The 21,579-nt window shown below is 39.9% G+C and overlaps 1 protein-coding gene across 1 annotated transcript in view; it reads right to left on the bottom strand.

The window, feature by feature from the left end:
- Window positions 1–499: 499 nt before the first annotated feature.
- LOC120933436 (venom factor-like) overlaps window positions 500–21,579 on the bottom strand; it is a 120,540-nt gene continuing 99,460 nt past the window's right edge. Inside the window, exons 34-41 of the mRNA XM_040346653.1 lie at window positions 20,536–20,623; window positions 20,364–20,453; window positions 17,348–17,453; window positions 12,429–12,518; window positions 9,232–9,318; window positions 9,061–9,144; window positions 6,885–7,020; window positions 500–883 (exon numbers count right to left, since the gene is read on the bottom strand). Coding sequence (XP_040202587.1) covers window positions 742–883; window positions 6,885–7,020; window positions 9,061–9,144; window positions 9,232–9,318; window positions 12,429–12,518; window positions 17,348–17,453; window positions 20,364–20,453; window positions 20,536–20,623 — 823 coding nt within the window. The 3' untranslated portion in view covers window positions 500–741. The remainder of the gene's footprint in view (window positions 884–6,884; window positions 7,021–9,060; window positions 9,145–9,231; window positions 9,319–12,428; window positions 12,519–17,347; window positions 17,454–20,363; window positions 20,454–20,535; window positions 20,624–21,579) is intronic.

Genomic DNA, 21,579 nt, shown 5'->3' with positions numbered 1-21,579 from the left:
CAGCGACAATTCTGCAACTGAGCAAATTTCAGTGTTTTTGATTTGATTACATTATTGAATTATTTTTATTATTATTATTATATTATTATTTGTTATAATTATTTATAGTTAGTTATTTATTATATTATAATTTATGATTTTGTGTTTCAAACTTTATCATACCCGGGATGTCTACTAGACTCTTGTTTGGACAGATTTAAGTGAGTTATTCCTATAATATAATTATAAGAATTACAGGCCTACAATATAAAATGCCATGCAAAATAATGGTACCGCTTTCAGCACCAAAAATCTGAAAAAATCATACCGCCGGGGAGGTTAAGGGTCTGCTTTAAGCCCAGCCTAGCATTCCAGCCCATATGCTATTCAAAATTAGGGCTCCTTCACCCCTCCTATGCCCTCCAAAGAAATCTAGCAGTTTGAGAGGAGGTGCAAATTTCTTAGCCTCTGGTAATACAGGTAATACAGTTTAGTGAATGAAGGTCCATATCTATAATGGTTACACTGGATTATAAAACAGTTTTATTGCAAATGAAATATACCTCTTAAAAATATAGTTAAAAAATTAAAATCAGAGGTATACAATCCCAGAGGTTGAGCAGGTCAGCGTTAAGTGTGAGGTGGAATACACACAAAACAGCTAACATATAAATGTTTTATTGACATAGAAAACATGACAAGATTGTAGTAATACACTGAAAAGGAATGGGAAGAGGAGTTCAGGGGATTTCCATGTTCACTTTATGATGCGCAGCCATTAAGTTCCAGATTTTCAGACAGTAAAAAGAAGATATCACATATTTCTTCATTCTCCGGTTCCTGGCATTCCCTGTTGTTTGGCCACCACTCGATCCAAGTGTCTTTTCCAATGATGTAGGAATATCTAAAGAGAATTATGAAAACATCTTTAGGACGTTTTGCTAATGGTCAACTCCATCCAAAACTACCAAATATAATCCTATGCTGACTTTGAAATAGTGTGATATCTCCCCCCTGTAATTCGCATTTGCACCCAACTGCAATCACTATTTCAAAGACAAAGGATGATGTTAGGTTCCTCTGACAGAGACCCTAAATTTAAGAATAAATAATTGGGTAATTCAGCTGAAAAGGCAGATGCCATCATTATTTTCTTAAAAGGTGAGACAGAAACCCAATGTAGTATATGGGAACGTTGTTACTGCACTCTATAAGAAATAGAAGAAGTCAGCACACAGTATTTAACCACTTAAGGACCGGGTCACACACTTTTACGTCGGCAGAATGGCACGGACTGGCAAATCGATGTAAATATACGTCACTTTAAATTTGTCGCCGTGTGGGCATGCGGACTCAATGTCCACCGGTGTCCCGCGATCGTTTGTCACAGAGCTGCAGAATGGGGGATGCCGGTGTAAACAAGCATCTCCCCGTTCTGCCTAGTGACAGGAAACTGATCGTCACTCCCTAGGACACACTTAACCCCTTCCTAGCCCCCTAGTGGTTACTCCCTTCACTGCCAGTCACATTTACACAATAATAAGTGCATTTTTATAGAACTGATCGCTGTATAGTTGTGAATGGTCCCAAAATAGCACCAAAATTGTCTGATGTGTCCGCTATAATGTCGCAGTCAAAATCGTTGATCGCCGCCATTACTAGTAAAAAAAAAAATATTAATAAAAATGCCATAAAACTATCCCCTATTTTGTAGACGCTATAAACTTTGCGCAAATCAATCAATATTTTTTTTTTTTTTTACCAAAAATATGTAGAATACGTATTGGCCTAAACTGGGGAATAAATTAGTTTTTTAATATATTTTTGGGGGATATTTATTATAGCAAAAAGTAAGAAATATATTTATTTATTTTCAAAATTGTCGCTCTATTTTTGTTTATAACGCAAAAAAAAACGCAGAGGTGATCAAATACCACAAAAGAAAGCTCTATTTGTGGGGAAGAAAAGGGGGTCAATTTTGTTTGGGAGCCACGTCGCAAGACCACACAATTGTCGGTTAAATTGACGCAGTGCCGAATCGCAAAAAGTGCTCTGGTCTTTAGGCAGCCAAATGGTTCGGGGCTGAAGTGGTTAAATAATGCTCATGACAAGATCACACTAAATAAATGTTACTTTTATGAATAAAATGTATGTAGGGCTGTCTTCATTCACTTCGTGAACCCAATATACCTGTGTAAGTACTCACACACAATGCGTCATGCCATGAGAACATCAAATAACATTGCAATAGGAACTGGGAGTATGCACCTGTACGTGTTCCTAGTTGTCAGACCCTGCTGTTACACTGACAACTTAGTTATAAAGACCATTGATCACAAAGAAGTTAAAAAAGCATGTGAATGTCAATGCCTGGGGAAGTCAAGGGGTAAGCAGAAACAAAATTAAAATTGTTTCAGATTTATGTAAGAATTTTTAAAATAAAACTGCTATCACTGTTATTCAACTGACTTTCAAAGGTCCTTCAGATTCTTAACCAAAACCATGCAAAACTTCAAGACTTCTCTACAGAAGAACCAATTCTCTAGAATCTTCTCTCTTGTTTAAGAATCCCTTTGTTTTCCTTGACCTTCTTACTACCTCAAAACTGCCCACCCATCATGATCTCTATCCAGAATTCAAGTTATAAACATATTTTATCATTATTGTAACTTTTTAGAATGTACAACAGCCCTTTTTTCTTAAAAAATGGAACCTCCGCTTCTCGGAACCCTCCCCCCTTCGGTGTCACATTTGGCACCTTTCATGGGGGAGGGGGGTGCAGATACCTGTATAATACAGGTATTTGCACCCACTTCCGTGGACTGACTCCTGCGGGAGTCACCCCCCTTCCCCCCCGCTATCTTCTGGGAAACACACAGGTCTCAGAAGGCAGCGGGGACTAGTTAGGACACACAGCGCGATTCACCCATGTGCAGTAGGGAACCAGGAAGTGAAGCTGCAACGCTTCACTTCCCTCACCGAGGATGGCGGCGGGGGCAGCCGAGAGCTGAGCGATTGTTTGGCTGCCGACATCGTGGGCACCCTGGACAGGTACTGTAAGTGTCCATTTATTAAAAGTCAGAAGCTGCAGTATTTGTAGCTGCTGGCTTTTAATATTTTTTTTTTAGGTGGACCTCTGTTTTAACGTTTACAAACAAAATAAACAGGATCTAAGGGGGGGTGGGGAGGTGGACCTTTAAACCATCCGCCCATTCTCCATTCATAGATCATGTTTCATTCAGATAAACTATAGTATGGCATCTATGAATGGAAGAGCTGGGCAGAAAGTCGGCATTCTTGATAAGAGCCTGTTACAGTTCCTCAGTTCTATCAACCTCCGCTGAACCAGAAGACTATGGCGGGGGTGGTATAAGAGGGAGGACAGAAGATTTGTACTGATTTAGAAGACAGATGCACAAGGGACACATCACACTGTGGGTGCCTATTTTGTATTTTGTAATTGTAGGTAAACTTGGGCTTCAAACTAGGTGTTTTGCAGAAGGACCTCTCTCACTGCAACCACTTCCTCTGCTGATGTGGACATGTAGGCAGGTACAGTCTACTTTCTCCACCACAGAGGCACTGCAGTTGGGGAGGAAGTCAAGAGGAACATAGTTCCTCTATGGTTTCCTTAGTCACTGGAGAAGCATCCAATTCGATGCTGGCACCCTATGTGACTCTGACAGCCATCTTGGGTAATTTAGGCCCTAACTCCCAGGTTTGGCACGCATTTGCGAGTTGGTAGAGTAGGGACTGGTACTCCATCTGGTAGGGACAGTACTAGTGGCAGGGAAAGGTTCCTTACAAGGAGGGAAAGCATAGGGCTTGAAACTTCTCTGGACACCTGCCTGTTGGACACAAGATGGCCAGGCCAAATTCTTCCCCTCTCTACGGACACTGACAGTTCGGCTGCATTCTGCACTCTACGCGCTGTCAGATAGAACCCACCTTATTTCCTTACTGGATGATGTCCAGTACCATTTAGAACTTTACTCCTCAGCCTCATTGTCCCCGGCCTGCCAAATTCATTCAGTGAATTTTAGTTCTGACAGCAATGGAGGATCAGCATCATATGACGTTACCTAGGGTGGCCTGTATACAAGTGCATCCGCCTTAGAATTGCCCACTCTGCTGAACTGACATCCACCCATCAATGATCAGGATTGAGGGCTTTTGAGAGGAGTATTGAGACAGGGTTCTCTATGCACAGCTAGTCAATAGTCTACCAGTATTGCATAAAGCAGATTAGACTTCAGCAGATTAAACTTCAGCTTTATAGGGGTTGTAAAGGAAAAAAAATCCCTAAATAGCTTCCTTTACCTTAGTGCAGTCCTCCTTCACTTACCTCATCCTTCGATTTTGCTTTTAAATGTCCTTATTTCTTCTGAGAAATGCTCACTTCCTGTTCTTCTGTCTGTAACTACACACCGTAATGCGAGGCTTTCTTCCTGGTGTGGAGAAAGCCTCTTGAGTGGGGAGGGGGCGAGCAGGAGTGTCAGGACGCCCACTAACACACAGCTCCTTTATCTATCTACAAAGTAGAGAGCGTCCTGACTTGCTTGCTCACCCCCTCCCCCCTCAAGAGGCTTTCTCCACACCAGGGAGAAAGCCTCGCATTACGATGTGTAGTTACAGACAGAAGAACAGGAAGTGAGGATTTCTCCGAAGAAATAAGGACATTTAAAAGCAAAATCGAAGGATGAGGTAAGTGAAGGAGGACTGCACTAAGGTAAAGGAAGCTATTTAGGGAAAACAAAACTTTCCTTTACGACCCCTTTAATTGTGCCTAAACAGAATTCAGGAAAATGTTATTAAATTTCTCCAGAAAAATTAGCACTGGACATTCTATTGGGGCCCTAAGTCTCTTAACTGTATTTCTGCTTCATGAGATCCAAGACACTGCTGACATTGACTGCTAGTCTCAGGATATTTGGAGTGAGATTTGGTGTGCTGCTCACTGTTCTCACTGGAACAAAAGCTGTATCTGAGGACCTGCAGTGCAAGAGTTCCCCTATTTTTGCTTTATTGATTCTGTGGATCTGTGTTAATCGATATCTCCTGCTGATTTCATCACATCACTAGTCATCACTCTTCCAAGATGGCCACCTCTATACAGATAAACCCAGCAAAGCAAGCATTGCAAGTAATTGTAAGTCAGTAATGAGTCAGATGCTACTAGTGACTAATCCTTTGCCCTATAGTAGTCTTTGTATACACAGTATCCACAGTACTGATCCTCTTTAGGTTTACAAGAGGGAGAAAAAGTTTAGGTTTTCACGAAAGTGGAACTAAACTTGACTACTAAAAAACTGTGAACAGACGACTCTTTATTCCAAAAGAGATAGGCAATGTCTCTTCTGTAATAACAAACAGTTACCTACCTGCTTAGTCTTCTAATGAATGCATGCTGAGCTGCTCATGCACAGCTCAGTGGGCATTGCCATCATACTCCATGCATATGCATAAGATGACGTCATTCTCCAAATGGCCAATCAAGAGGCCGAAAACCTGGCACCTTGACGTAGCTGGAGAAAAGACAGCAGCCAGTGAAGGATTATCTGGGGCACCGTTGGTTTAAGGAGGGATTTCTGCGAGTTTAGTTCACTTTAACATCCAGGAAAGTCCATATATTATCACCATTTATAACTTCAAAAACTGTTATGTTAATTAAGATGGCCAACCAGTAAGTGAGTTATCATAAAAGTTCTTAGGACTGTTTTATAACACAAAGGGCCAGATTCACATACATTTAGATAGGCGCAGCGTATCAGAGATACGCTACGCTGCTGTATCTTACTTTTTCATTCTTTGAATCCACAAAGAATTTGCGCCGTAAGTTACGGTGGCGTAGTGTGTTTCTGGTGGTGGAATTCAAATCGGCGGGTAGGGGGCGTGATTCATTTAAATGAAGCGCGTCCCCGCGCCGATTGAACTGCGCATGCTCCGTTTTGAAATTTCCCACCGTGCTTTGCGCGAAATGACGTCGCACCGACATCATTTTTTGAACTTAGACGTGACTTACGTCCATCCCTATTCACGGACGACTTACGCAAAAAAAAAAAAAAAAAAATTTCAACGCGGGAACGACGGCCATACTTAGCATGGCAAGTCTATGTATACACTGCAAAATAGCAGCTTTAACTATACGCCGAAAAAAGACGACTAGAGACGACGTAAGAGAATGCGACGGCTGCGCGTACGTTCGTGGATCGTCTGAAAAAGCTCATTTGCATACCCGACGCGGAAAACGACGCGAACTCCACCCAGCGGATGCCGAAGTATTGCATCTACGATCCGAAGGCGTACGCCAGTCGGATCTAACCCAGTTGCCGTCGTATCTTAGTTTGAGGATTCAAACTAAAGATGCGGGTAATTTGAAAGTACACCGGCGTATCACTAGATATGCCGGCATACTCTCTCTCTGGATCTGGCCCATAGTGCCCAAAGACATTGGAAGACAGTCAACAATGCAATGTCCATGGGCAGTGCACCACAGCCCTGATCGAATATTCTCGGGGGAACACATAATTGTACTGTTTAAAAAACATTGTCCTCATCTGACTGTTCTGTCTCACCATTTTCTAATTCCTATGGTCAACTTAAATTGAATAAAAAAAAAAAAAAAAGATTTTTCCTCCACACTGCAAATGAACCCTATTTGGGTCAATTGTCCTTAGCCATTCAATGACCAAAAACAATAATTATTAACATCCAATCAGCGAACATATTTTAGCCAATTTCAGAACACATATATCGATGGAAATATTGAATGTTCAGTGTTAAGATGCTATATCAAAGTTTCATGAATTTTGCTGCAAAAAATCCTTTCTCAAGGCCCCATTGGTAGTTGCTTGCTGAAACTGAATTATTTTTTAACAAGTGTGGGTGGAGATTGAGGATCTTACCCATCTGGTTGGTCCCAAAGGTCCCCCCTGACTCCCCAGATCAGGTACTCCCGTCCTTCCTTCAAATCCAAGGATTTACGGCACTTAATGTGACTGACAAAGTTCCGTTGCTTGCCCTCAGCTTTCTCATCTGTACCTGTTGCCAAAAAATATAAAAACAGGAGAAAATAATGAAAATTAAAAGAATGTATTAAAATAGTAACCATTAGACTCATGTTTAAATGCATGTAACATTTCAAACTACCAGACTCATTTGTTCAAGAGTAGTTTAAGTACTCATTTTTGGTTTCGGTAACCAATCAAAACCAAGTATGTTCTTTTCTGATGTTAGCAGAATAAATTCTGACCATTATGAACTACTACATAGAAATTAGAGATGTTTACAGGCACATGTGATTACTTAGGTCCGTTTTCATCGGTCCAAACCGATCGTGTGTGGGTCCCATCGGTCAGTTATCCTTCGGTCAAATAAATAAGAACTTGCTTTAAAATTGAACCAATGGACGCCTAACCAATAGGTCAAAACTGATTGTTGGTATGCAAAAGCATCGGTTAAAAACCTGTGCATGCTCAGAATCAAGTCGACGCATGCTTGGAAGCATTGAACTTCGTTTTTTTTCAGCACGTCGTTGTGTTTTACGTCACCGCGTTCTGACACGATCGGTTCATTAACCGATGGTGTGTAGGCACATCAGACCATCAGTCTTCGGACCGTTCTCATCGGATGGACTGATCGTGTGTATGCGGCCTCAGTTTTACATCAGGAGAAACACAAACTTAACTATTCTAATGGTCCACGATATAATTGAAGAAGAATACATTTTTGGTGCTTAAATGGGCAAGAGGAGTGACACTGCAGCCTCCAAAGCCAAACCTGCCATCGGTTTCTAAATTAAACATACACAAGAACTCTGATCCCAGCAAACATGCTATCTTGTTTGCTATATGCTCAAGAGTTGTATTCACCATTTCATAAAATTTTGTTTTCTCCTTCACTGACAGGCACTAATGAGGATGCACTAATGGGCACTGATGAGGCGGCACTGATGGACACTGATGAAAAGGCACTAATATGTAGAATTGATGGGCACTGATAGGCGGCACTGATATTATGCAGCACCGATAGGCTACACTGATATGCCGCACTGATGGGCACTGATAGTCGGCACTGATGGGCACTGATGGGTACTGATAGGCGGCACTGATGGGCACTAATAGGTGCCACTGATGGGCACTGATAGATGGCACTAATAGGCAGCACTAATAAGGAGGTACTGACAGGCATTACTGATGGGCATGTGAAAGGCACTGATAGGTGTTACTGATGAGGCACTGATTGGCACTTTTATGGGCACTGACAGGCGCTACTGATAGGACACTGACTGGCAGCTAATGAGCACTGATTGGCATTGTGGTGGCACCTCTGATGGGGGCTTCACTGATAATCAATGTGCTGATTTTCAGCACAAACCCCCCCTCTCTGGCAGGATAGCCGCTGATCGGCTCTCCCTGTCAGCGCGAAACAAGGAAAGCTGATTACTGGTACTTCCTGGTTCATGCTGTGATCATCTGTGTTTGGTCGAAGCTGATCATGTGGTAAGGAGCCTCCGTCGGAGGCTCCTTACCACGTTCAGAAATGCAGTGTGTCAGAGTGACACACAGCACCACCAATCGCCGCGATGCGGCTTGTTATGCTGAAAGACGTCATATGATGACCAGTCACGCTAACGGAACCACCGCCGTCATTCTGCTATAAGGCGGGAAGTGGTAAATTTTCTCCATCAACTTCTACCCCACAACTATTACCTTTTGTATCACTTGACCCTCCCTCTTAGATTGTAAGCTCTAATGAGCAGGGCCCTCTAATCCCTCCTGTATTGAATTTATTGTAACTGTACTGTCTGTCCTAATGTTGTAAAGCGCTGCATAAACTGTTGGCGCTATATAAATCCTGTATAATAATATTAATCATAATAATATCATTTACATGGTGATGAGGGGAAAAGAAGGAACCAGAGAAGTCAAAATCCAAGTTAATGGGCTCCTTAGTTTACAGCTGCAGAGGACAGCAAAGATTTGTACCCAACGATCTGCTGCATTTATCAATATATCCTGTTCTTTATTTCTAATCATCATCACAGTAATTCATTTGTCTAATGTTACATTCTTTACATACCTAGCTTGATGACTTTGACTATGGTCATCACATAATTGTCGTAGTTGTCATTTGGTTCAACCTTATCCATTCGTGCCCTGTATACTGTTGAAGAAATATGTCAGCATCAGTAATTAATAAATCAGTATCCGCAACAAAAAATAATGATTTGGGTTTAAACCTGGTTCTCACCATAGTCCACTCCTTGTCCACAAGCTCGCTCCATCCTTTCCTGTGCATCAAATTGGCCTTCAAGTTGCTGCTGCAAGAAACAGTTTGCTGCAAGACAAAACAAAAAATAGCTGAGGGTAAGCTATCAATTACTTTCTTGACATAAATATGATTAGATGCCTATACAAAATCCATCAATCAGTAATGTCTTGTACACACGATTGGAATTTCCAATGGAAAAAGTCTGACTGACTTTTTCCATTGGATATTCCGGGCGTGTGTAGTCCCATCAGAGTTTTTTCATTGGAAATTCCGATGAATTCCATCGGAGTTTAGATATAGAACATGTTCTATTTTTCTCTTATGGAATTCTGTTGGAATTCCGATGAGATTTGGCCAGGCAAAAGGTGTGTACGCAGCATAAGGATGTTTGAAGAAGCAATGTCTGCTGGAGACCCACAGACATTAGATCACCCCCAGATCCAGTAATAAATGGCTGGATCAGGACACCTAGTCATCTAATGTTTAATGAGAAATGTACAAAAAATACTGCGCTAACCAGTTACCAAAACAAGAAAAAAACAGCAGCGGCCCTGTTTATGTGATAGACATAAATAAGTAATTAAAGAAACAGTGAAGAGCTGCGCTATAACGTGAAGGACCAATATTGGAATCAGTCCATCATATGTGTAGTGCATACAGACCAAAACAAGTCATATACCATAAGTTTTATGCTAAAATCAAATATGACACACTTAGGAGACTAACAATAAAATTTAAAGAAAATCACAAAACAAAAATGTAGTCTCATCCAAGAATAAAGGAAAAATATATATAAATAAAGTCCCAATTCTTCGTACTGACGACATCACCAAGAGACAGGCGTCTGCAGGCAGGCCGGCCGGCTTTTTTATCTAGACGAATGTCATCTTTCCTGTAAGTGTTACTACTTTTTAAATTAAACTTTTTATACGGTAATACACTATCCAGTGTCTTTATTTTTTGGGGCTCTCCGATGGTTGGCTATATACATCGACTTCCACTGAAGCAGTCTCTGCATACCCACTGGAGGAACCAAGGCTTTAATATAGGCTTGTTATCCTCTTGCCTCTGGTAAGAAGTGATTTTGGCTTGTGGTGGAGCATGGGTGTGTAACGGAAGGGCCCGTGGGACCCAGAAGCTCCCCGATGCTTCTTATGTGTAGATCACCCTGTGTCTCTAATAGGGGCACATGGTGAATGAGGACCCCACTATGGTCTGGGCTAGTCAGATTTAATTGTATATATATTGTGTGTTGGCTGTAGTGTACTATAAAGCTTGCTGTGATTGCATTCTATTGTCTGTTGTGATGTAAATGAATCTAGGATGGCTTCCGAGGATCTGTCATTGTGGCTTGTGCTAATTGACACTGTATTGTGTGAAGGAGTCCTGTGATAAATGTGTATTGCAAGTTAACAGACAGTCTAAAGGTCATGCGTCTGAGACATCAGCTGTAGTTAATTACTGTATTTTCTGGCGTATAAGACTACCTTTTACACTTAAAAAAACTGGCCAAAAAACAGGGGTTGTCTTATACGCCGGGTCAACTGCTCAGATGCCTGCTGATGTGCGGTAATGTGCTTCGGCTACATACAGTATATTCCTCTTAGCCAATCCCGGTGAGCGATGTATTCAAATAATACAGAGCCTGCTCGGATTGGAGTAACAACCTCTGCCAATCCGAGCAGGCTACATACAGTAGCCTGCTCGGATTGGCTTTGAGAGTCAGAGAGGCATGGGCTGATGATGTTACAGCCTCTGCCAATCCAAGCAGGCTTTGTATTCATTAATAGAATACATCACTCGCCGTGATTGGCTCCAGCTCCAGCCAGAAGGAAGAAGAATATGGCTCCAGAAGGAAGAAATATGAAGCGTCTGAAGCCTCGGAAGGGGGGTCGTCTTATACGATGAGTACAGGCAAAAAATCTTAAAAAAACAACTGTAAAATTAGGGGGTCGTCTTATACGCCCGGTCGCCTTATACACCGGCAAATACTGTAGCTCATGTAAATTAGATCAGGAGCCGGAGTCATGATGTCTACCAAAAAGATGTGTATTTGGTCATTGTTCATTTTGGTTACTGCAGGATCCTAACTGTATATAAGAGCCTGATTTTCTCAATAAAGGGTCTATTCGTGTGGAACCTCAGACAGAGCTGTGTGACTCGTTATTGGGGTTCGTTTGCCTGACTGTGGACTGTCGGTAGCTGTCTTGGGTTCGAGAATGGAATATCTTAAACGGCTTTAACCCCTGTCCCATTTGGGGTTCCGTTACAGGGTGTTTGCACGATTATTTTGGAGGTTCATTCCTCAATTGTTTCCATCAACATTTATCTTCTGTCATGGATTCACTTTGCATAGATCCTCCTTGCACTTGAGGAATTGGGACTTTATTTATATATATTTTTCCTTTATTCTTGGATGAGGCTACATTTTTGTTCTGCAATTTTAAGTGTGTCATATTTTATTTTAGCATAAAACTTATGGTATATGATTTGTTTTGGTCTGTATGCACTACACATATGATGATGTAATGTCTAATGCCTAGTACAAAATACCGCTTTCGGAGCAATCGTCTCATAATCTGATCATTAGTACACAGCTTTTGAGAGCCTATCACGACAGTTCATGCAAAATTATCCAAAGGGACAAGCACAAAAATGTTTTCCTGTACGATGACAAGACAAGTGATTTTTCTGTATTTGCTTGGTTGGGAACAAAAGAACGCACTGCAATACATTACATTACATCACATCACTTCCAAAGTTGTATTCTGTCGCACAAGAATTTTTGTAACGTTAGTAACCTATTGGTTTTCTATACGAGACTAGCATGCAAAAAAAATTGTACACATGAAATCCTTATCATGTGTACTAGGACCACTTTGAGTCTAACATCATGGTGGATAATCCAACTGCTTTTTTAAGTAAACAAATCACAATGTCTTTGATAAACATGCGTGTTTAAAAAGTGAGCAGAAACCCCTAGGCCTGTCCCTTTCTCATGGAAGCCAATGGTGGTTTAAGCAATCAATCCCTATAGAGATTGGTTGGCCAAGGATTGTCTCAAGCGGTGTCTAACTACATATATATGCCTTTGTTAATGGTTTAATGGTCAGTAATTCTTGTGTTGCTCTTGCACTTACAATTTGATCAATTGGTCTGATTTTTATGTGCCTTACCTTCAGCACAACGACATACATCTGCCTGGCATATCCTTCCCAGTAATTTGCTGCCTTCTTCAAAATGGTAGAATTTTGTGCAACGACTTTCTATAGGAAGAAACAAATAACAGTGAGGAAAAAAAAACCTGAAGAAATGCAGATAAACATTTCTAATTTGTTATTAATGTGTATAATATATAAAGCCTAAACTTTTTTTTTTTTTTTGAAAAAGTGTTGGCCCTCATTGTTAGGTTTTTAATGCTGTCGGTGTCCCTGTTAGGAAGGCTTAGCAACTCTATTTGTTCTAGTGGCCAATGTTAATGGGATTGGAAGTGATGGGAAATCTAAAATATTCAATTGTCACCAGAACAGGAATAGAGGGGAATAGCAGTTCCAATGACAACTGTCTAAGAGCAAATTTCCTCTCACTTTGGAGAGATTTCATCTCAATTTATATTTTTCTAAAGCACATGAATTGAAGGGAAATCTCATCAATGAAACGCAGATGGCCAAACACAATTAACATGGGTTTTAATCCTAAATTATGCTATCCAAAATTAAAATTAAATTGGCTTTAGATATACTGTAACTATCTGGTATTGCTTTGTAAATACCAGTGATGGCAGCTCATATGAAAGGAGAAGTCATGCGGACACACTTATGGTAAGATTGTTGGCCAACCGAGCGTCTGATTGTTGTCAAAGGGACGTGTGCCAGGATCTTGTCTTGCATACTAACGGTACACAAACAGCTCTTGAGCACCACCCTTTGAGCCCCTTCTGCTAATTTCGTATTTGGTAAGCATTGATCCCGAGAATGCGTGTTTGTACTTTGCAACGTTTGTGTGACGGATTTGTGTACTGACCATACAAAAATCTGACGTCAAACCGTTGTCCGCTGAAAATTTACTAGCCTGCCATCCAACATTTGTTGGCCGAAAATTGGACAATTGTTTGTGTCAGAACTGCTTTTTTTTCCTATGTAAACTAATAGGTATGCAAAAACAGCTTGAAGCAACTTAGAGGGTGGTCAAATGTAGGTTAATGGTATCTGCGAAGGAATACAGATGATATTAGAAAAGTGCAAGCCAGCCTTTCTCCACCTTTTTAACATAAAGGAACCCTTGATATAACTTTATGGTCTTAAAGAACCCCTGCTAATAATTACTATATCTACAGATCAAGGTACATTACTGTGAGGATTATTGGGAAGAAATGCCTCCTTACAGATAGCTAAAAAAGACTATTGGTGTCAGTGCTTACTTATCTGAGATGCAGAATTGATAATTTCTTGAAGAACCTTAGTAGCCCTTGGAGGAACCCTGGTTGAGAAAAGTTGGTCTAAACTGATATCAAGTGTAAGGTGAGTGCAAATTAATGCACATTGCTGTTGCCCGTCTACAAAAACTCTTAGGCCCCATACACACGATAGAATCCATCCGCTGAAAAATCCCAGCGAATGGGTTTCAGCGGATAGATCCTATGGTGTGTACACTCCAGCGGATCTGTTTCCGCGGATATATCTCCCCTGGGATGGATTCCAGCAGATCGAATATTCGCTGACATGCTAAAAAAATCCATCTGCTGGAATCCATCCCAACGGATGGATCCGCTGGTCTGTATAGACTCACCGGATCCATCTGTCCGAAGGGATCCCCCGCATGCGTCGTAATGATTCGATGCATGCGTGGAATTCCTTATATGACAGCGTCGCGCACGTTGCCGCGTCATAATCGCAGCGACGGCGCGACACGTCATCGCCAGAGGATTTCGGCGCGGATTTCAATGCGATGGTGAGTACACTCCATCGCAGAGAAATCTGCTGAAATCCTCGAGAGGATTTATCCGCGGAAACGTTCTGCTGGAACGTATTCGCGGATAAATCCTCTCGTGTGTATGGGGCCTTAGAGTGTTACAAGAATTTCTAGCTGGTTTTGGGAATATGCTGTGTTGTAGGTTTCTCATATCCACTTATATCTGCGGAAAAGTAGTGATCAATAAAGTTTTGTCTGATTGATCTGTCATATGAGAGTGATGATCTGGAAGGTGTCTGCTGATATTGTAGGTCAGTGGTCTCCAAACTGCAACCCAAAGGCCAAATATGGTCCTTTGCTTGCTATTATCTGGCCCTTGGGGCACTCTTTGTCCCACTGACACCAACAATGGGGCAATTCTTCCTTCCACTGACACAAACAATTGGTTACAATTTCTCCTACTGATACAAGGCCCTATTCCTCAAGCTGACACCAGCGATTTGGATTATTTATCCCAAAAACTCCATCGATGGAGCCCTATGCCTCCCAGAGGCGATTAAGTTTGCATGTGCTGCGCTATATAAGTTTTCATTCATTCATTCATTCATTCATTGATACCAACGATAGGGTACTATTCCTCCCACAAATACCAATGAAGGGGCACCATTTCTCCCTCTGATACCAATAATGGGGCACTATTACTCCCACTTATATTAATGAAGGGACACTATTCCTCCCACTAATACCAATGACGGGGCACTATTCCTCCCACTAATGCCAATGATGGGGCACTATTCCTCCCACTAATACCAATGTTGGGACTCTATTGCTCCCACTAATACCAATATTGGGACTCTATTCCTCCCACTAATACCAATGATGGGGCGTTGGTTATATCCATTGACACCATGCCATTTTTACTGCCACTTGACAAAGTCCTACCCCCCTAAAGTATGAAGGGCAATAAATTGGACCTTTGTTTGGAAAGATTGGCAAACCCTGCTATAGGAGATACATGACTGTCTTCTGTTTCAAGATTACAAGATAATCTTACTAATTAAAGTCACAAAATAAGACTAATGTCCCGTACACACGATCTGAATTTCTGTCTGATGGACATTTTCTATCGGATTTTCCGATCGTGTGTAGCCCCATAGGAGTTTTTTCATCGGAAATTCCGATTAATTCCATTGGACTTTAGATATAGAACATGTTCTATATATTTCCCATGGAATTCCGTCAGAATTTCGATGTGATTTGGCCGGGCAAAAGCCTGATCGTGTGTACGTGGCATAAAGCTGGCCTTGCACCTAAAGAATTCCATTACCAAAATTACTGTTTGAAGAACATTGATTTGATTATTTAAGGGTTAAAGGGGATGATTTGACAATTGGTTTCAACCAGAGTTAGCAAGAAATTTGAAGGACTAGGATGGAAAATGTTTGTATAATGTTATGAAAACAAATGCATTTCTAAGTACTGAATTCACTTATGTGCATGCACTTGTGAAAGTTAAAGGGGTTGTAAAGGTTTGTTTTTTTATTTTCTCAAATAGGTTCCTTTAAGCTAGTGCATTGTTGGTTCACTTACCTTTTCCTTCGATTTCCCTTCTAAATGTTTTTTTTCTTTGTCTGAATTTCTCACTTTCTGTTTCTCCTCAGTAAGCTTTCCCCCATCATCCGAGCGGTGGAAAGTCAGTCAGAACAGCTTACTGAGGAGGAACAGGAAGTGAGAAATTCAGACAAAGAAAAAACATTTAGAAGGAAAAGGTAAGTGAACCAACACTAGCTTAAAGAAACCTATTTTGAAAATAAAAAACAAACCTTTACACCCCCTTTAATTCGAAACTAGAACGTTCATTAATTTAATTTATGAAAATCAAGACACTGACATGGTACACAAACAAAAATTCATTGATATCAATTAAGTCCATGAAGGCACTATCAAATTTTTGGACGAGTGATTTTTATATTACAAGTTTCTATGGGCCGGATTCACATAGAGCGGCGCATCTTTAGACCGACGTAGCGCATCTCATATGCGCTACGCCAACGTAAATCAGTGAGGCAAGAACAGTATTCACAAAGCACTCGCTCCCAAACTTGTGCCGGCATAATGTAAATTGGCCGGCGTAAGCCCGCCTAATTCAAAGTAGGCAGGTAGTGGGCGTGATGTATTATAATGAAGTGTGACCCCATGTAAATGAAGGGCCTAACGAATGGCGCATGCGCGCATGCTCAGAATCACGTTGCATATACTCCCTAAGATACGCCAGCTCAATGCCTATGACGTGAACGTAACCTACGCCCAGCCCCATTCACGTACGACTTACGTAAACGATGTAAAATACGATGGCTGTTCCGTTGTCCATACCTTTGCATGGGTTGCGCCTCCCTATAGGTGTTTTATCTTTACGCCGGACGTACGTCTTACATAAACGGCGTATACTCATGCGACGGGCGCAAGTACGTTCGTGAATCGGCGTATCTTGCTCATTTGCATATTCGACACGTAAATCAATGGAAGCGCCCCTTGCGGCCAGCGTAAATATGCGCCCAAGATACGACGGCGTAGGAGACTTACGTCGGTCGTATCAAGCCAATGTTTGCTGAATAAGGCGCATAGATACGACGGTGCATCCGTGGTCTTACGCGGCGTATCAGAAGATACATCGGCGTAATTCCTTTCTGAATCCGGCCCTATATGTCTAAGTGCAACATTAGGACCATCAAGTCCGAAAAGTAGAGGTGTTTTGTTCTTAACTATATTGCTGCATTATCCGCACAAATTAGTCAGGAAAACCTTTTTTTAGGTTTTGTGAAAAACAGGTAAAACCAATCAATTTATAGACAGTGGGTAACCCCCCCCCCCCCCCCTTATATTGGTGTCCAGTGAAAGAATGCTCCCTACAGTGATGGTCGGAATGCCACCCTTACAGACAAAAATATAATTTGCGTAATACAGCTGGCTCTGCCAAGTGCCACTGGCCCCAGAACTCTGAAGGTACCATTGAATGAAAGGTCAACCAGTTACAGCTCAAGGAACCCCTTATAGCCTCTGGAGGAACCCCTCATAGCCTCTGGAGGAACCCCTCATAGCCTCTGGAGGAACCCCAAGATTTCACAGATACCTGGTTGAGAATGTCTGAGTTAGAGTAAACAGCTACAATGTGTGTGTCATTTACCTGGGGCATAATAGTCATATACTGTAACAGAAGCTGGCTGGACAAGACCCACTTTAAAGATTTGATGTGCATAGAATTTCACACATTCCTCGCGCTTGTGAGAAATCTGGAATGTCAGAGAAAAAAAAAAGGGAAAGTGACTAAACAGGCTACTATGACACTGCAGGTGTGAATAATAACATATTATAAGCAATACTAGACAAAAAGTGAATGTGCATATAGTGATTTTCTTTGAATGCATGGGCTTGCTAATTGGTTAGTTATGCCTTGATTTGCATTTCTGTAAGTAGTGTTGACACTAAATGCATGTATAACCCGATTGTTCTGTCCTGCCTTTTTGTTTTATTCCTGTTGTTGCTTTGAACTATATCAGGTTATTATTGTTTGTAGCTGGGGCTGTTTCCATCTCAGCCCTCTTTCCCGCCTTCACGTGGGCCACAGGGGCTGTTGCAGGAGCCACGGGGTCCTCAGTCGGTACTTGAACACAACACAAGGGAAGGTTTTCTTCCCCCAGCCGTTAATGGATAAACACACTTATCTATATACTAGTACAACCATTGTAGATGTTTAATTTTGGAGAGTGCTCTTGTTTGTTGAATTATTTTACTCATACAATGTATTTTCTTCTAGAGCATCCCTCTCTCACCGCCTGAAGATGATCGCTATGATAAAGTCGAAACACGTTGGGGTTTCTAGTTTTGCTCCTATACAAGATCATTATGCTATGTCTCTGTATACAGTATGTATCCCCACGGCTGTAACAATATGCACATGTTTTTATTGCAATTTGTATTTACTGTATGTTTTTGAATTCAACAAATGTGTCCCTTGTGGCAAGTCTGTATCAATAAATGATGTTATTGATCTTACAATGAACATCAGTATTCTTTGCTGCAACACAAAGCCCCCTGGGGTAACTTTCCTTTTCATTATTGTTTGATGTATGCTGACATCAAACGGAAGTTTTTAACCACTACAACTTGTTTAGTGATGTGATTTGGTACCTCCCACTGTCCTCGCCTCCTATTTAGTGATAGTTAGTTCAGTCCTATGTATACCCTCACAGTTCCTTTCCATGTTCCCTCAATTAGTGTAAATATTTGCAGAGACAGGGCTTAGGAAAGTCATCCTCTATTGCAATTACTGGAGGTAAAATTGTGTTGGATTCAACTTATGTGTCTTATTGAAGAGTTAAGCAGACTGTGGATAGTGCTAAATCAGCAAATGACCATAATGTCCACACAGTTGGGTCTAAGGTGGTATGACAATGCATAAATCGGCATTTGAATTAGAACACTTATTCACTCTTTGTATTTGCCAGTACTTATATAGAAATATGCTGTATTTTTTGTATTTGTTATTGCAATCTTATACAGTATCCATGCTTTGCTGCTCATTTTATGTCAATACAAGGCTGTGACTTATTTTGGAATTCACTTATCTCAGCACTGCAGTTTAACAATAACATTCACTGCATGACCTGATACTATTATAATGCTAAATAAAGTACTTGCAAATGTTTGTGAAGCACAGTAGACATGTGCGGTTCTTTTGGTTCTGAATTGAAATTCAGATGAATTTTTAGTTATTTAGAAATTCGGATGTATTCGAATTTCCAAATTACAATAGTAACGAATTTGAACAAATCCAAAGTGGAGAAACAACATTTTGGACGAATTTTGAATAGTTTTCAAATTTAATGTTAATCATTTTCAAATCAAATTCAAATTTCCAAAGAGAATGAAATAGAATATAAAACATAGTAACAGAAAAGAATAGAATAGAAAATAATATAATATAATAGAGTAAAATAGAACAGAAGAAAATGATTAGAAAATAAAGGGATAAATAGAAAATAAAACACTAGAGTAAAACAGAACAAAATAAAATAGAAAATAAGAGAGCATAATTAAATAGAGTAGAAAATAAAGGAATAAAAAAATAGAAAAAAATTAAAACATAGAATAGAATGAAATAAAGAAAGAACATAACCATCTTCTGAAATTCAAATTTTCAAATAGAATAAATTGGAATTTGAATACAATAGAAAGGGGTATAATAGAAAATAATAAAATAGAATAGAAAAGCATAGAATAGAAAAGAAAAAAAAGAATATAATAGAATAATATAGGAAGAATATAACCTTCTTACGAAATTTGAATTTCAAATAAATTCAAACTCGTATAGAATAGAATATAAAATAAAATAAAAGAATTCAAGAACCAATAGAATAGAATGGAATAGAATAGAATCAAAACATTTCCCAAGATATGAAAAAAAGAATAGATTTGCATAGAATAAAAAATAAAATAATAGAATTGATTAGAGTAGAAAATAATAGAATAGAATAGAAAAAACAATAGAACGGAAAAATATAACCATCTTTTGAAATTCGAATATCAAATAGAATAAATTTGAAATAGACTAGAATAGAAAATAATAGAATAGAAAATAAAATAATAGAATAGAATAGACAATAGAAAATAATAAAAATTGAATAAGAATATAACCGTTTTCTGAAACTTTAATTTTGAAAAGAATAAATTTCAAATTTGAATAGAATATAAAGGAATATAGTATAATAGAAAAACAAGAATAGAATAGAAAAAAACAATAGAATAAATGGAATAGAAAGAATATAACCATCTTCCAAAATTCAAATTTCAAATAGAATACATTTGATTTAGAATGGAATTCGATTTAAACTGATTCAGAATTTTCAGAGTTCAAAATTCGGATTGATTCGAATTTGAATAAACTAAACAAACTTTGAAAACAAATTAAATGAATTAAACAAATTTAACTAAACAAATTTGTGTAAATAACGAGTCAAAATGAAGCAAATGTTTTTGTTCTGTCTAAATGTCACAGAAACCAAAAAAGTGTCACCACATTTATTTACTTTCAGATACATTTTAAAATGATTGTTCATATTACATACTTGCTGAATATACATATAGTTTTCTATCTAGATAAGCAGATGGACAATTAAGAAATGATACAATAATGTTCTCACCTTATCCAGGTATAACAGAAGTGTACCCTTCTCTGCTGCTCCCTTGTTAATCTCAAATTTGGAGATATACTTGTCTACACCTTTAGAGAGCTGAGATTGAGAATAAAGTGCATAGTTAGTAAAATACAAAAAATAGGTAAACCTTTTATTGTCCTTGCTCCAGGAAACTCACCTTACTAAGGCTTTCAACATCTGGAGCAAACCCAGTCATCATGGAAATGTCAATAATAGACATGGTAGCATCTCTGTCTTTCAAAAACCTACAAAAATGTGAAAGTAGCTGATTATCGTAAGGTAGAAGTACCTCTTTTAAACATTGAGAAAAGGAAGGGAGGTCAAGGAAAAGAAAAGAGATACATTAATGCAAGGGAAAGAGAAATGAAAAGGAAAGAGGAGTTATGCCTTGTACACATGGTCGAACTTTTGCCCGTGCAAAAGTCTGCTGTGAGTCTGTCGAAAGTCCGACGGAAAGAAAGAGAACAGGTTCTCTATCTAAGGTCCGTCGGACTTCCAACAAAAAAAGTCCTAAGAAGGCTACACACGGCCGGACCTTCCGAGAAAAAAAGCCTGTCTGACTTTTTCTCTCGGAAAGTCCGGCCGTGTGTACAAGGCATAAGAAAGAGAAGGAAATCGAAAAAAGGGGAAAAGGATGAGAAAGAAAATCAAACTGAAGGAAAGGGAATGAAAAGCAAGGAAAGAGAATGGAAAGAAAACAGGAATCAAAAGAGGAAGTAAACAGGAAAGAAAAGAGAGATGTTAGAAAAGGAAAGTGATGAGAAAGGAAAGCAAAGGGAAGTTAAAGCGGAGTTTCACTCAAAAATGGAACTTCCGTTTTTTGGAATCCTCCCCCCCTCTCGTATCACATTTGGCACCTTTCAGGGGGAGGAGGGAGCCGATACCTGTGTAATCCAGGTATTGGCTCCCACTTCCAGGCATAGATGACCGCGGTGACCTACACCATGTCCGCCCCCCTCGCTGTCTTCTGGGAGACACACTGGTCCCAGAAGGCAGCAGGGACCAGTGGGATCTTGCAGCGTGACTCACACATGTGCAGTAGGGAACCAGGAAGTGAAGACGCGTTTCACACTTTCAAAAGTGCTTATTCATAGCTAAAGAACCACAAACATTAACTGCAATATATACACTGATGTATATTGAACCTTATATAGATCCGTGTATATATATTGCAGTTAATGTTTGTGGTTCTTTAGCTATG

Source organism: Rana temporaria, chromosome 3, assembly GCF_905171775.1.
Source record: "Rana temporaria chromosome 3, aRanTem1.1, whole genome shotgun sequence".
Taxonomy (NCBI): Eukaryota; Metazoa; Chordata; class Amphibia; order Anura; family Ranidae; genus Rana; species Rana temporaria.
The sequence above is the reverse complement of the archived record's forward strand: the minus strand, read 5'-3'. Positions and strand labels throughout refer to the sequence as shown.